This window comes from Lithobates pipiens, unplaced genomic scaffold (genome assembly GCF_037356315.1).
Source record: "Lithobates pipiens isolate NorthernLeopardFrog02 unplaced genomic scaffold, aLitPip1_a1.2 Scaffold_30, whole genome shotgun sequence".
Lineage (NCBI taxonomy): Eukaryota > Metazoa > Chordata > Amphibia > Anura > Ranidae > Lithobates > Lithobates pipiens.
In genome coordinates this window covers 151,632,299-151,649,177 of record NW_027507791.1, presented here as the reverse complement: position 1 = coordinate 151,649,177, position 16,879 = coordinate 151,632,299, and the positions used below count along the sequence as shown (strand labels likewise).

At 41.5% G+C, this 16,879-nt stretch overlaps 1 protein-coding gene across 17 annotated transcripts in view; it reads right to left on the bottom strand.

Annotated features, from left to right (window-relative positions):
* Positions 1–16,879, bottom strand: part of FUT8 (fucosyltransferase 8) — a 308,566-nt gene that overhangs the window by 174,260 nt on the left and 117,427 nt on the right. For 15 of the 17 annotated variants that reach the window (XM_077464962.1, XM_077464964.1, XM_077464960.1 and 12 more), the window contains one exon: positions 11,165–11,476. The exons of 1 other annotated variant lie outside the window; for it this stretch is intronic. In XM_077464962.1, the coding sequence (XP_077321088.1) occupies positions 11,165–11,367 (203 nt within the window). In that variant the 5' untranslated portion in view covers positions 11,368–11,476. Of the gene's footprint in view, positions 1–11,164; positions 11,477–13,749; positions 13,821–16,879 lie in introns of all 17 variants that reach the window. One more of the 17 variants, XM_077464961.1, reaches the window with a different exon arrangement.

Here is a 16,879-nt window from a genome sequence, read left to right as displayed (position 1 = left end):
TGTTGGGATTTAGTACAATCACATTTAGTATATGACCCCTTTTGGAGTCTATGAGTGATTCAACAAACAAAGCAAATGTAAAAGCAAGTGCATTTGTAATTTATATCCTATGTTTTTATGAACATTTAACACTGCAATTTGTATAACATCTTTAACTTTTACATACTCACACTTTTTTTCCCTCAAATATACCACCACCCGTACAATCCCCCGCAGAGAATTCTTTTCTTTACAAATCTGTCAATATGGGATGCGGTGGGAGTGTTAGAAATTAGCGCAACAGTGATTTCTCCATTTTTTTTTTTTTAAAGGTCAGCAGCTACAAAAATTGTAACTGCTGGCTTACACACTTACCTGTCCCAAGGTCCATATTATTTACACACACATTTTATATATATTATTTTATATTAATATATATATATATATATATATATATATATATATATATATATATATATATATATATATATATATATATTAAGACTTTTTGGAAAAAATAAACTTCACTGAATTAACTTAAATGTTTTTGTATATTGTGAAAGATGTCATGCCAAGTAAATAGATACCCAACATGTTAAAATTGCGCACACTTGTGGAACGGTGACAAACGAAGGCACCTAAAGATCTCCATAGGCGATGTTTTAAACATTTTTAACGGTTACCAGTTTAGAGTTACAGAGGAGGTCTTTTGCTACAATTATTGCTCTCCCTCTGACGATCGTTGCGATACCTCACATGTGTGAATTGAACGCTGTTTATATTTAGGGGTGCAAGCACGTGGGGCGCTTGAAATTTTTCCTTTATTAAATTACATTTATTATACTGTTAAAAGAAAAAATTGGATCACTTATTGCTGTCACAAGGAATGTAAATATCCCTTGCGACAGTAATAGGAAGTGACAGGTACTCTTTATGAAGGAATCTGGGGTCTAAAAGACCCCAAACTCCTCCACTGCACTTAAAAGTATTCAAAATGCCAAAACCTGTGCATTTGAATACTTTGGATTTTTTTTAAATCGCTGCCGTTTGCAGAAGAGTATATCAAAAGTGGCATTGTGATGCCACTTCCAGGCTACATCCCCTCACACTTATTTTGATAATGGCCGAGTGGCTAATCCGCATTGGTCATTATCACAAGAAAGCTGACCGCCAGCTCTAAAAACTGGTACCAGGGTGAAGCCTGCAGATGCAGGCATCAACCCAGTACAACCACATGCTTAACCACTTGAGACCCGCGCTATAGCCGAATGACGGCTACATCACGGATCTCCTTTGCCGGGACTACGTCTATTGACGTCGTCCCGTGCACGAGCGGCTTGCGCGCCCCTCGCGGCGCACTCTCTGATCGGCGAGTCTATGAGACTCGCCTGATCATTGATCCGAGCAAGGGGTCGACCCCGACCCCTTATCACGTGATCAGCTGTCAGCCAATGACAGCTGATCATGTGATACAACCGAGCCGGTAATCTGCTATTATTCCTCCTCGTGCTGACAGCGCGAGGAGAAAAAAAAAAAAGAGCCGACAACGGCCAGCCCTGCCAGTGCCCACCTGCCCCCTGCCAGTGCCCACCTGCCAGTGCCACATCAATAAAAAATGTGTCCCCCCTGTCAGTGCCACCCAGCAGTGCCCACAGTGCCACCCAGCAGTGCCCACAGTGCCACCCAGCAGTGCCCAAAATCTGCCTCAACAAAAGTGCTGCACCCCAGTGCCACATATCTGTGCCCATCAGTGTCATCTACCAGTGCCCAGCAGTGCCACCTATCAGTGCCCCTTAGTGCCACCCATCCGTGCCATCTTATCTGTGCCCATCTTTGCCCATCAGTGCCCACCAGTGCAGCCTATCAGTGCCGGCTCATCAGCGCACTTCAATGAAGGAGAAAAATGACCTGTTTTTATTTTTTGCATCTTTTTTTGTTTGTTTAGCAAAAAATAAAACTCCCAGCTGTAATTAAATACCACCAAAAGAAAGCTCTATTTGTGGGAAAAAAAATGATAAAAATTTCATTTGGGTACAGTGTTGTATGCCCGCGCAATTGTCATTCAAAGTGCATCAGCGCTGAAAGCTGAAAATTGGTCTGGGCATGAGGGGGGTTTAAGTGCCCAGTAAGCAAGTGGTTAAACGACGTACGGGTACGTTGTTTCGTTGGGAAATGGTTACTAAAGCAACTAATAGCCCACAACTTTAAAACTGGGATTTTCTAGTTTATCCTCAATCACTTGTGAAACGGTATGCTACTATGAAAGATGAGTTTACATATAGAAAATTTTATCTTGAAGCTGCATCAATTTGAGTCTACAACTCCCAATTCCAAAGACGTTGAAATGCTCTGTAAAAACTAAATAAAAACGCAATGATTTTCAAATCTCATATTTTATTCACAATAGAAAAGAGAAAACAGATTAAAAGTTTACTAAACTGTTTAAAACTTAAACTGATAAAATTGAGTTTAAACCATTTGGGGGGGGGGGGGGGGGGTAATTTTGAAATTGATGGCAGGAACAGGTCTCAAAAAAGTTGGAACAGGGCCATGCTTACTAGGGTATAGGATTCCTTCTTAACACTCTACAAATGTCTGGAAACTGAGAAGACCAGTTGCCGCAGTGTTGGGGGAGAAAGGTTGTTCTAAGATTTTAACTGCTCAACAGTCTTCAGTCTTTATTGTCATATTTTTCATTTCAATATGCACCAAATATTTTTAAATTGGCAGAAGGTCTGGACTGCAAGTAGGTCAGTTAAGCACCCAAACTGTTCCACTACAAGGCCATGCTGTTGTCATAGATGCAGTATGTGGATAAAAAACATGGTCTTGCTGAAATATGCAATGTCATCCCTGAAAAAGTCATCATCTAGATAGGAGCATATGCTGCTCTAAAACCTGGATATATCTTTCTGCTCTGATGGTGTCTTTGCAGATGTGCAAGCTGTCCAATTCCATATGCAGCAACCCCATTTCATCAGAGATGCAGGCTTTTGAATTGAGTGCCAAAAAGAAAAAAAAAGGTCCATCTCCTCTTTAGTCCGAGGATATGGTGCCTATGGTTACCAAAAAAGAATGTAAGATTTCGATTCATCCACCCACAGAACAGTATTCCACTTTTCAAAAGACCATTTTAAATGAGATTTGGCCTAGAGAAGACAGAGGCGTTTTCTGGAGCATGTTGAGATATGGCTTCATGTGACAGACCTTCACTTTGTATTTTTGGATGGCCCAGTGGACAGAATTCCTAAGCAGATTAAGTGATCACAGAATTATACCCATTTTTATTGCACTGCTGTTTGAGGGCCTGAAAGATCATGGGCATCCAATATTGTATTTTGGCCTTGTCCCTTGCGCACAACATTTCTCCAGCTTCTCTGAATCTTGATATTATGTACTGTAGATTATATAAAGTCTTTGCAATTTTACATTCAGGAACATATTCTGAAATCCTTAGACAATTTTTAGACACAGCTTTTCACAGATTGGTGAATCACCTTTACTTTTGATGCATTCCTACTCTCCGAGATACTCTTTTTATACCCGTGTGACCGACATTTTGCAAGTTAACCTAATTAGTTGCAAAATGCTCTTTTTTGTTCGTGCTACTTACAGTTTTTTGTTGCCCTGTCCAAACTTTTCTGAGACATGTTGGTGCCATTCATTTCAAAATTCTCCTATTTCGTTTACTAAAATTGTAAGTTTTCTCAGTTTAAACTTGATGCGTTTTATATTTTCTATTGTGACTAAAACATGGGTTTATAAGATTTGCAAATCATTGCATTCTGTTTTTATGTAGATTTCAAACAATGCTCCAACCTTTTTTAGAATTGGGGTTGTATGAGAATTCAAATGACATAGACCTGTGAAACAGTAACTAGACAACTAAACGTAACACTAACCCACATGAATAGGGGTCAGGGTGGAGTGGTAACCTAACCCAGCCATGACTTATTCAAGCGTGAAACAGTATCTAGAGCAAAATGTGACTTGTGTGTGCGCAAATCATAATTGATTGTTACTATTAAGCTCTGCAAGGTATTTAGAATTGTCTCTCAAGCCCCATACATTTCACAAGATCAAAATTACCTTAAAGTGTTACTAAATCCACAGCAGTAAAATCAGTCTGTATATGCAGTAACGCATGCTTGTTATACTCACGGTGGGGTTAATCCTGCGCACTGGGTAAAAAGGCTGTTTGATCCTGTCTTCTCTGAATCTCTCCTTCTGTAATAGTCCCAAATCCATCTCCTGATAGTATAGAACCGTCGGTGGCACTTACTCAGTTTGGTGTGTATTGCTAGGTGTTTATTTTTTCCGTGGAGGGTGCATGTGATTAGCAAAGGGCACTGTCCAGACAGAGGGTCAGGGGTCATGCTGCCTCATAAAATAGCCAGAGGAGAATGAAAACTCCTACAAGCTTTAAGAAATGCTCGGCTGGACACTAATAGAAGTCATAGGACTGCTATATACTGCTGATTACTGTCGGCTCACGTCACTCTGTTTCAGGCTAGGGAAAGATCCCAACTTTACAGTTGGGATCCACCCACATGCCTGGATTGCCAGCTGGCTCAGCCTCTCAGCATCGCCACTAAGAGACTCAGCCAGCTGGCCCCTCTCCAGCCCAGTGCTCCACTGAGTGATGGAGGGGCAGAGAATAAAGCCGGTGACTGGGTCACAGCTCTTTGCTCAGAGCGGAGGAGAGAACCGAGTTATGAGCAGTGCTTGATCACTCGGTTCTCACTGTAAAGAGTAGAAGATTTGTTTTGTATTTTTGATAAACCCACATTTCTCTAAGCTATTTATGATCATCACTTAATGCAAAACCTTTAAAGTGAACAGAAAATCCAAACAAAATATTATTCAAACCAAAAACGTCCTTGTGCAAAATGTATTCATCAAGTGAAAAGTTCATAAATTGATCACTAAAGTGCTCGAACAGTTCATGCATGCTAGTGTCCCAAACTGGATAAATCAATCCTGACAGACACCTTCTCCATAAATCAGATGGGAGCTTACCAGACCACCAGCGCTCTTCCTTACTTGGGAAGATCATTCAGCGCTTATTGGGATCTCTGATCCTCAGATGGGAATCTGGAAATGTTTCCCCGCCAGCCTCACTGTGTTCCTCTTATGGTGACAAGATGATCCAGCTCACAGTCTCAGATGGGATGGATGGCTGAATCTTCAGAGTTAAACAGGGAGACTCCTCATGGTGTAGTATGGTCTCTTATTTTAAAATCAGTGCACTTACATATATAACAAATATGCTGCTGGCTGTAAATCTGTCCACCATGGCCAGTGCTATCCTTCAAACAGTCAAATTAAAAAAAGTACTCGTGCAGCAGTGTGTGCCGTGTCCCTACGATCGTTTCATTATATGCAACGTCATCAGGGTTACGCTCACGGCTGAACTTTAGATAATTCTCCTGGGAAAGAAAAAGCTCCACCATAGGTTAACTGAAAAAAACAGCCCTGCATCCATGCCAGCAGCATCTTTGTTTTATATGCAAGTGCGCCGATTTTAAAATAAAACAGTTGAGACCATACTACACCATGAGGAGTCTCCCTGTTTTTTTTACCAATTTTAACTCTGAGGATTCATCCATCTATCTCATCTGAGACTGAGCTGGATCATTCTGTCACCATAAGAGGAACACAGTGAGGCTGGCGGGGGAACATTTCGGGGTTTCCATTTGAAGATCAGAGACCAATAAGCACTGAATGATCTTCCTACGTAAGAGCGCTGGTGGTCTGGTAAGCCCCCCATCTGATTTATGGTGAAGGTGTCTGTCAGGATCAATCTATCCAGTGTGGGACACTGGCATGCATGAACTGTTTGCATAGGAGCACTTTAGTGATCAATATATTTACTTTGCACTTTATGAATATATGAATATCTTTTTTACTTTAGCATACATTTTTGGATTGAATAATATTTTATTGGATTTTCTGTTCACTTCAAAAAGGTTTTGCACTAGGTCATATGTGGTGTTTTGCACATGGTCATTTTTTTTAGCACTGCACTTTTAGGACATACATATTTGATTAAATCTTTTATTTAGGTTTTAGTGCACAGATGCTGTATTTATTTTGATAACACACTAGTGCAGATTTTTTTTCTATATAGTATCATTCCCTATGTTTGCTTGAGTAAATCTAACCTTTTTAAACTGCCTGTTTGGCTTCAGAAAATTATCTTTTTATTCTTTTTTTGCATCTCAGTGCTGCTTCCTTCCCATAGAAGTTTGAGAAAGGGCTAAAACAAAAAATAAAAAATGGAAGTCAGTGACCCTTTAACAGAAATGCCTGATAAAGAACTTTCATGGAAAAACTAACATGTTCCTTAACCACTTCAGCCCTGGAAGAATTGACCCCCTTCCTGACCAGATCACTTTTTGTGATTCGGCACTGCGTCGCTTTAACTGACAATTGCGCGGTCCTGCGACATGGCTCCCAAACAAAATTTACTGTATGTCCTTTTTTGCCCACAAATAAAGCTTTCTTTTGGTGGTATTTGATCATCTCTGCGGTTTTTATTTTTTCGCTATAAACAAACAATTATTAAAGAATTAAAAAAAAAAAGCATTTCTTACTTTTTGCTATAATAAATATCCCCAGAAAATATACAAAACATTTTTTTTCCCCTCAGTTTAGGCCGCTACATATTCTTCTACATATAAAATGGTTAAAAAGGGTAAAAAAAAAGCTAAAAAAGCAAAAAAATAAATAAAAAAAAATAAAAAAAAAAATCGCAATAAGGGATTGATTGGTTTGCGCAAAAGTTATAGCGTTTACAAAATAGAGGATAGTTTTATGGCATTTTTATAATTTTTTTTTTTTTTTTACTAGTAATGGCAGCGATCTTTATCCACTTCCCACCCAGCCAATGCACATATACGGCCAGGTGGGAGCCGTCTACTTCTGATAGGACGTTCAGGAACGTCCATCAGAAGGAGCGGGATCGCGCGCGTGCCCGTGCAGCGGCCTGATCCCGATGCGCCCGTGTCACCCAGACACGGCGCATCTCAGATCGGCAGGAGGGCTCTGTGATTGGCCTTCCTGATCACATGACGGCCGTGTCCAATCACGGCCGTCATGTGATGTAAACAAACAAGGCTCCTCCTCTCCTCACACAGAAGTCATCGCTGAGGAGAGGAGAGCAGATCGCTGCAGCCAGCTGATGATCAGTGAGTATGAGCTGTTTTTTACAGCTTTTTACTCACTGATCATCAGTCTAGTGTAAACACAAATCACCACACACAGTGTAAACACACCACACAGTATAAACACAATGTCCCCACACATGTCCCCAAAACATACATGTCCCCAAATATTAAATACACATGTCCCTAATAATAAAAACATGTCCCCCACATATGTCCCACTAAAATCACATGTCCCAATGATTATCTGCACACATATGTACGTGATCACCTGCACACATATGTACATGATCATTTGCGTACATATGTCCGTGATCACACAAACCAATTATTATACACTTAACGGAATTTTTTTTACCAAAAACATGTAGCAGAATACATTTTGGCTTAAATTTATGACAAAATTAGATTTTATTGGATTTCTTTTAAAATAGAAAAAAGAAAATATTGTTATTTTTCCAAATTTCCGCTTTTTTTGCGCTTATATCGCAAAAAATAAAAAATGGAGTCGTGAATAAATACCACCAAAATAAATCTAATTTGTGCGAACAAAAATATAAAAATTTCATTTGGGTACAGTGTAGCATGACCGCGCAATTGTCACTGAAAGCGCTAGAGCGATGAAAGCTGAAAATTGGGCTGGGAAGGAAGGGGGCGAAAGTGCCCTGTATTGAAGTTGGGACTGCGACATTATGGCGGACACATCGGACAATTTTGACACATTTTCGGGACCATTGTCATCAATACAGAGATCAATGCTAAAAAATTGCATTGATTACTGTAAAAACGTCACTGGCAGTGATGGGGTTAACTACTAGGTGGCACTGCGGGGGTTAACAGTGTCCTAGGGAGTGATTCTAACTGGGGGGGGGGCTGTGTGTGTGTGACATGTCACTTATCACCGCTCCCAAATACAGGGAGTGCTGATCAGTGATAGTGTCATTAGACAGAACGGGGAGATGTTTGTTTACATTAGCACCTCCCCATTCTTCCTCACCATGAGGATCGCAAGTTGCTTCTTAAAGAGGGATTCCACCAAAAAAAAAAAAAAATTATTAAAAGCCAGCAGATATAAATACTACAGCTGCTAACTTTTAATAAATGGACACTCACCTGTCCCGGGTTCCAGCGATGCCGGCAGCCGAGGTCGATCGATCGCTCGGCTCTCGACTGCTGCCGTCACCATTCTAGGTGAGGGAATCAGGAAGTGAAGAGAATCGGCTTCACTTCCCGGTTCCCTACTGCGCATGCGCGAGTCGCGCAGCCCAATAGGAATTCTCCGCGCTGTCTCTGTGACCCTTGTGTGTCCCAGCAGACAGCGCGGCAGGACAGGAAATGGCGTAGACTCCCACGGGAGTCTATGCCCGGAAGTGGGTGTAAATACCTGTCTTTGACAGGTATCTCCACCCCCCTCCCCCCTGAAAGGTGCCAATTGTGACACCGGAGGGGGGGGGGGGGGAGGGTTCCGATCAGCGGAGGTTCCACTTTAGGGTGGAACCCCGCTTTAACCACTTGGCGCCCAAGGTACATCATATGACGGCCTCGGCTTTGTGGTGTTATATCTGAATGATGCCTGAGGCTACAGACATCATTCAGATATCGGCATTTTCAGCCGGCGATTCCCTGCACCATAAGAATGATCATAGCGGCTGTTCTACTGCTTGATCGTTCTTACGGGCGGTGGGAGGGGACGTTCCCCCCCTCCCACAGCCCTCTGGTGCTTCTACCAACTCACCGCTTACGTCGGTGGGTCGGACACAGGATCCGCAGGCCCCCGGATGGTAATCAGAGATTTACGGTGGACCAGATGGTCGCCAGAGTCTCTATGATCATTCGGAGGCTGGGCGCAATGTTATGACGTCACGCCCGGCCTCTGCATTCAAATAACGGCCCCGCTCTCGGCTGAGAAGCTGTGATCATTTTTTTTAGGCTTCCCAGCCTAGAGGTGAGATGTGGGGTCTTTTTGACCCCATATCTCACTGTAAATAGGTCAGATCATGCCATATTCCTATTACAAGGGATGTTTACATTCCTTGTAATAGGAATAAAAGTAATCTTTTTATTTTTATTTTTTTAAAGTGTCAAACAAAAAAATAAAAAATAATTTTAAAGCGCCCCTGTCACCATGAGCTCGTACGCAGAAGCTAACGCATGCGCAAGTCCCGCCCACATATGAAAATGGTGTTCAAACCACACATGTGAGTTATCACTGCGAAGAGCGAGAGCAATAATTCTAGCCCTAGACCTCCTCTAACTCAAAACATGTAACCAGTAAAAAAATTTAAAGCGTCGCCTATGAGGATTTTTAAATACCAAAGTTTGGCGCCATTCTATGAGCGTGTGCAATTTTGAAGAATGAAATGTTGGGTATTTACTCGGCATATCTTCATCTTTCACATTATGCAAAAAAAATTGGGCTAACTACACTTTTTTTTTTAAGCATGAAACAGTTTTTTTCAGAAAAAACCGTGTTCGAAAAATTGCTGCGCAAATACTGTGCGAGATAAAAAGTTGCAACCATTGTATTCTCTAGGGTCTTTGCTTAAAAAAAAAAACATATATAATGTTTGGGGGTTCTATGTAATTTTCTAGCAAAAAAATTATGAATTTTACATGTAGGAGAAAAATGTCAGAATTGGCCTGGATGCGAAGTGGTTAAAGCGGGAGTAAACCCAGTTTCAAAAAACACTTACATTCCCGGCATGCCGGAAATGCTAACTTTCACATTGGTTGTGCTCTCAACCAAACTTTCAAACCATCCAATGGCTGGTGTCATAACTGATCACATGTGCAGAATTATGGCAGTTGAAGAATTATTAGAGGCCAAGATGGCAGCTTCCTTGACTGAAAACAGTTGGAGGGTTTACTTCCACTTTAAAGGGCAACGTACAGGTATGTTAATCCGCCTGTACATGCCCTTCTGCCGCAGTATATCTTTGTGAGGCGGTCGGGAAGCGGTTAATGACAAGTGTAAAAAGATTGAAAATGCCTTCACATGAACATTTAAAAGATATGAAATGTTAGTAATTGGGCTTATATGTAATTTAGGTATTGAGCTGCATGCTTACAATTTTTGAATGGCGAAAGTTGTATTACTATTTTTGTTTCATTTCTTTAAGAGCATTCTATTCTTATATTATTATATTATTATGATTATACAGAATTTATATAGCACCAATAGTTTGAGCAGAGCTTTACAACACGAGGACAGACAGTACAGTTACAATAGAATTCAATACAATAGAGGAGGAATCAGAGGGCCCTGCTTGTTAGAGCTTACAATTTAAGAGCTCAGAGGGTCAAGTGATGCTTCAATTTTGGCAAAAGCAATGTCTGGAACTACTTGTACTTCTCAGCAGTGAGGGTACCATCATTGTATATGTATGATGAATTTCACACATCGTGCATAAGGCAGCCCATTCACTTCAATGGGCTGTTCGATTGTACAACGTGCCAAATAAGCTCTTAAAAATTTTGCTGTCAAGCTTTGTATGCTTGTCACATGTCTCTTCACCCAGGAACTTGGGCAGCAGCAGGAGCCATTAGCTCCTACTGCTGTCAATTAAATGCTGTAAGGGGGAAGTGGGAGTGGCAAGGCTCTATAGACACACACAGCTGGGGAGCGTGCACGCACCTGCGCCCACCATAGCAAGGAGGAGAGGCCAAGATCACCAGCCGGGGACCCTATAAGAGGAGTTGTGGAGAGATGTGCACATTATGGTTTTTCGCCTTAATGTATTCTATGTATTAAGGTAAAAAACCAAAAACCTGCTTAACCAACTGCACAGTGGAGGCAAGTATGATATGTCATTAAAAAAATAAAAAATAAAATAAAAAACCAAACCTTTAGTAACCCTTTAACGTGTTACCAAATATGGGTGTAACATGTAACATTACTAAAAGCAAACTAGTCCTTTAAAAGACATTTGAGCATGGGGAGTCGCATGCTTATTTCATAGCAGGATTTAAACTTTAAAAATGCCATAACCTAAACAACTTTAAAGCTCTGGACTGCTTACCTAAGGGATTCCGCCATTCTCCTCAAGTCTTCATTTTGTTGTTTTAATCGTTCAAGCTTAGCCAGTATTTTAGACAGTTCTCTACTGGAGTGGTCAGGGCTATCATTGTCTCGTACCAAATGCCCGCCAATGTAAAACAACAATGTGCCCCAGGCACAAAGAATGAGCATTATCCAACGCCAGGAGCCTGTCCATGACCGCATCTTCAGCTTCCAGCCACAGTCTGATGTCTCAGGAAAAAAACATGGCAGTTTGTCTCTCCTTCACTGATCACCACATACTTCGGAGGAAATCTGTCACCCCTCAATATGTCTAAAGGAAACAGTAAAAGAAAAATAGGTTTAGCTATTTTATAGTGTGGGAGTTTGAAATCTGCAGGTAAAGGTTTATTGTACTTAACAGGGATTTCTGCACAACAAATCAAATAAGTTTACGAAAAAGTTTTTGTTTAGAATTCTTTATGAAATTTTGCACACTAACTTTCATTTAAATACATTTTAACCATTTCAAGACCAAGCCTATTTCTGACAATTGTGGTTTACAAGTTAAAATCACTATTTTTTTTGCTAGAAAATTACTTCGAAACCCCAAACATATATATATTTTTTTGCAAAGACCCTAGAGAACAACATGGCGGTCGTTGCAATATTTTATGTGGCATGGCCTTTGCACAGCAGTCTTTCAAACACAATTTTTTGGGGGAAAAAAACACGTCTGAATTAAAAAAACACATTAACGTTATCCCTTTTTTTGCATATTGCGAATGAAGAGGTTACAGATACTCAACATGTTGTGCTTTTAAATTGCACTCACTCATGGAATGGAGACAAACTACGGTACTTAAAAATCTCCATAGGCAATGTTTAAAAACGTAACAGTTACCCATTTGGAGTTGCTGAGGAGGTCTTTTAACAGAATTATTGCTCTCGCTCCAATGATCGCGGCAATACCTCACATGTGTGATTCGAACACTGTTTACATTCGCAGACACAACTTGCATATGCAGTTTCTTTGGCGCACAAGCACTCTGGGTTGAGGCGCTTTACTACATTGAAGACCTGATCGAAGCAGATTCCAGCATTGTTCGGGTCTTTGGGCAGCCCTCGGACGTGGCGGCTGGTCGCTCAGGTCTCCTGGTGGGACAGGAGACCCAGGCAGAGTCGCGGGAGTAGGGGGGACGTCGTCTCCTCCCACTGCTTGTGATAACAATGAGCGGCTTGTTGGCTGCATCAGTTATTACTTGAAAGCCAACCGCCAGCTCTAACAAAACGGTACCGTTGTGATGCCTCTGGCTGCAGGCATCACCCCGGTACAACCACTTCAACATAATGACTTACAGGTAGGTTTTTCATGAAGTGGTTAATATGATAACCATTGGTATTATTCTCATATTCACTAGAATACTATGCTTGTATCCATAATAGTAGGTGTGAGTTTGGGATAATATTTAGACTTAAAATGGATGTAAACCTGATTCATGTAATTTTATCCAAGCACATAGGGGGTTATTTACTAAAGTAAAATACACTTTGCACTGCAAGTGCATTTGGAAGTAAAGTCACTGTAGATGCAAGGAAGAATTAAAAAAAAAAAAAAAAAAAAAAAAAAAAAAATTAAAAAAAAACAGCATTTTAGCTTGCACATGATTGGATGATAAAATCAGCAGATCTTCCACTCATTTCAGATCTACCCCTTTAGATTTAGAGCGACTGCACTTCCAAGTGCATTTGCGTGCAAAGTGGATTTGCCTTTCGTAAATAAGCCCCATAGTATATCTGTAGTATTTTTTTATCTCTCTCCAAAGCCCTGAGCCTCATGTCTTTCTGCTGCTCTGTTCTTCTGTAATCAGCATGATAACTTGACAAGTTTTCCGACAAAGATAAAACCAGCCTGAAAATTTGTGTCAGGGTGGGTGCTATAAATAGATTAGCAGAGAGCTGGTCTAGTCACAGCACATTCCTTCCTTCCTCTTCCTACGTGGAAATCACTAACAAGTTCACTTTCTAAAGAGTAAAATGTAAAACTCATGTAGGCATTTTCTACATCACTTCCCCCTCCGTGTGAACACTGCCTATGCAGCAGTATCATCACTTACATTGTTTCCAGCCAACAACCAAACCCTTGCTCCTCACGTTCCATAGATGTGAAGTGAAGGCTACTAGAGGTGACAATTGTCTTTCTTCACAGTACAGTGAGTTTTTATGAAGTTTCATTGATAATTTTTGCATATTTCAAAGAAAGTTAGATTTATGACCATCCTAAGGAACATCATATCCCAAGAGAATATTTTTAATAAAAAGCTAAAGGACAAGTGCACTATTTTTTTTTTTTTTTTACAACCTCCCCCTCTCCCTATGCACTCTGCATTTTCCCCAGATATCTCCAAGGACAACAAAACCCCTACTCCTCATATTTTGGAGAAGTGGAAAGGTGGAAGCTTTTGTAGTCATGTTTTGGAGTGACAACTCTGCTTCTTCATAGTAGGGTGAGTGAGCATGGTCAGCAGGAACTGTGTCACTGGCAGAATCACTAGATGCAAAGATGGGGAAAAAAACCCCTGAAAAAAACAAGATTGCCCTTCTTACCATAAAATCAGTTTCTTGGAGCTCATTGGGCACGAAGGACTCAGTCTGATACACCAGGGTTATATTGCTGCCTTCAGGAGTAAATAAGACACTGGTAAGCAGAAAAGCCACAAGCAAGCCAGCAAAAAAAAAAAAAAAAACCCGTCCACTACAATCATGCTTTAGTTTTGTATTAGGAACAGATCACAAACGCAGAGGAGTGGGACCTGCACACTGAGCTTTAAGGACACAAGAACTCCTCCACCAAGACCATGGTTTATATGCTGCTACCTTCAAATAAGACCATAGAAAAGGGAAAGACCTCTGTATAAAGGGTCTCCAAGGCACCCTAAAATATGAATTGCCGGGTGGGATTAGTGGTCTAAAAAAACAGCACCACATAATATGATGATTTGAGCGATGTAAGGACTACATTGATGTGTGCGTAAATGAGAACTTTAAGAAGTTATGTTGTATTTGCTAGCAAAAGTAGAAAATCTTCCATATGAGGGATATAGTGGCAGGTCCACAGGAGACCAGGCAGCCTAGCAACTGCAGTAATTAGGACACATCTGTTAGGGGAGTGGTTGAACATCCCTAAACAAAAGAGAAGGAGATGACCACCCCATGGGGTTCTAAGGATATACTATGAAAACTGCCTGCTTTTCGTGAAGCAGCAATAGCAACGTGTATTAGAAAGGAAATCGAAAGAAGAGCGCAATAGAGATTTCTGTGTACCACTCCAAAAGATAGCGTGAAATAAAATTCTGGGATGTTTCTATTCTAAGCTGGGGCAAACGTCAATGCATATTCTTCCTACCTGCAGAGGTAAAGACAAAATTGAATAAGAAGGTGGCTTCTGGGCAGGTCTGGCGGGCTTAGATGTGGATAGTATGCCACAAAAAGATGCAGTAAATGAGGATGGCTGCAGGGGGAAAAAAAGATTGAATAATAAAGGTAAAAAAGGAGGACAAATAAATAGAGTTGTGCTTGTGGATTCCTTGATGTGTTTTCCAAAGAAGAGCTAATCTCAAGCAAAGGGTACCCTTTCTCAAAGAGGTTTAGCTAACCAACCTACAAGTCATACAATTCTGCATAGGAACAGATAATAAAGATATTCTGGAGATTTGACATGGCGTGTAGAATTAATGTAGGACTGAAGGCAAGAGCTGTAATCTTGCATAAAGAATAGGATTATCTATATCAGGAGAGGAGTTTACTATTGAGTTCTCCAGTCCAGTGTGCCATAGTATGGGTAACTGACAATATGGCAACAGTCAGATACAGGGCTGGACCTGCCAGAGCAAAGGACTACAAAAATGTCGCCCAATGCCCATCAACCCAATCCTTAGAGGGAATGTCCTCAAAAGAACAGTAGATTGATTATTTTGTGCAAGAATGACCGGTCCGAATGTAAATGTGCCAGGAAATTCAGGTTGTGATGCAAGTAGGGGGAGGAGAGGCAGAAGAGCATTTTTACCTCCTGGCACCTACCGTTTCCAGCAGTGGCAAAAGTCTTTGGAATAGATGCAGCAAACATGGCCTTTGAGACTAGAGCAGAATTCTCTGTTCATGTTGTGTGTCTGTGTGAGAGCTGAAATCAGGTGGCTGGAGCAGTGTCAGTGCAAGCTCTTGTTGCAAAACAAATTAACTGCTATCAACCTGAGAGGTAGTTTTGCGACTCCTCAGGGCCTGCAGAGGAACTCTATTTGTCTTATGTGCTGCAACTCCCAAGCACCTTTAATCCACCAGTGCCAAGCAAGGACCTCTGCTGGGTACTTGTGGAATGGGTGCAGACTGAAAGAACTAAGTGTGTCTTGTATGAAGGAATTGCAATAACATAGGCCCTAACAGAGTTCCTGTGGCTGTTTCTCTGAGGTATTAGGCAACAGGTGATTAGGCAAACAATCAGCTTATGTTGGAGCCGGAGAATTGTGGCCAGAAGTGCGCAGTTACATGTCTACGAAGAACTACATCATTAGAAAATAGGTAAATTTCATTATACAGTTACCCATAGGCTCAAACTAAGCAAGAAAATAACAGCTAGAGGGAAAAAAAACAAAAACAAAAAAAACACTCAATGTGTAGAACAAATAACCGATGCCTTCAAAGGTCATTCTGTGCTCAGCACCGCATGTTGTCCTGCATGACAAAAAACATAATGTTGTGCATACTAAAGATCCAAGTAACGATCCACCAAGCAACAAACTGGCATGTAAAAAAGGTACAAGGAAACCCCATCCTACCTTGTCCACAGCTACCATGCAAAAGGTTGGTGAGCCAATTTTTGAGACCAGAGACCTAGAGGATCTGGAAGGGCCCACAGGGTATCTGCCAGAAGCTTGATCAGGTGAGAGAGATCACATGTTTTTGGGCCAGTTCAGAGCAATGGTGATCACCAGAATGCCCTTCATCGTGCTCCCGCAGAGTAAATGAGGAAGGAGTTTCAAAAGGAGAAAAAGCATAGAGCAGGCTTTACTGATCCCACAGAGTCCCCAGAGCATCCCTGTTCCTGGAGACAAGCATCTGTTCAGTATGTTGATGGATCTGGAGACCAGGGGGGTCCACATCCAATGTTACCCACCTGTAACCTGAAGTACATCCATCTGGTTGTAGGGACAACCTCCCTAAGGATAAGGATCAGGACTCAAGAGCACTGGAAACAAACTAGTTTTAAGGTGGCGGGCACCAATCAATATGAACTGATAGATTACCTTTAGGCTCAGTTCACACTAGCCGACTCGGACCTATGAAACAAAAAAAGTTGAGACCACTGCAGGTATTTCAGACAGTAGAAAGGTAAAACGAAAGAAGACTTCCATCTCAAACCCAACTATGTTAACCACTTAAAGACCAGGTCTCGAGGGGCGTGGCCAGATGTGATCGAGGCAACACGAGTCTGCCATACATCCTGAACTGATCCGCTCGTTTGGAGCTCACCAATCCGGCTATATTACACCCCCTCTCCCGGAGGAAGGTGAGAGGAGTCCGGACATGCCACCCTCTGCTTCCAAAAAGCCCTACAAAGCCGCAAAAGAGCAGCGCCAGACCCGCTCTACACGAGAGGCGGATCAAGGCTCCGCCCCCGCCATCTTCTCTTCACGGAAGGCTGAGCAGCGAGCCAAAATGATCACAGCAGAGATGGCGCAGG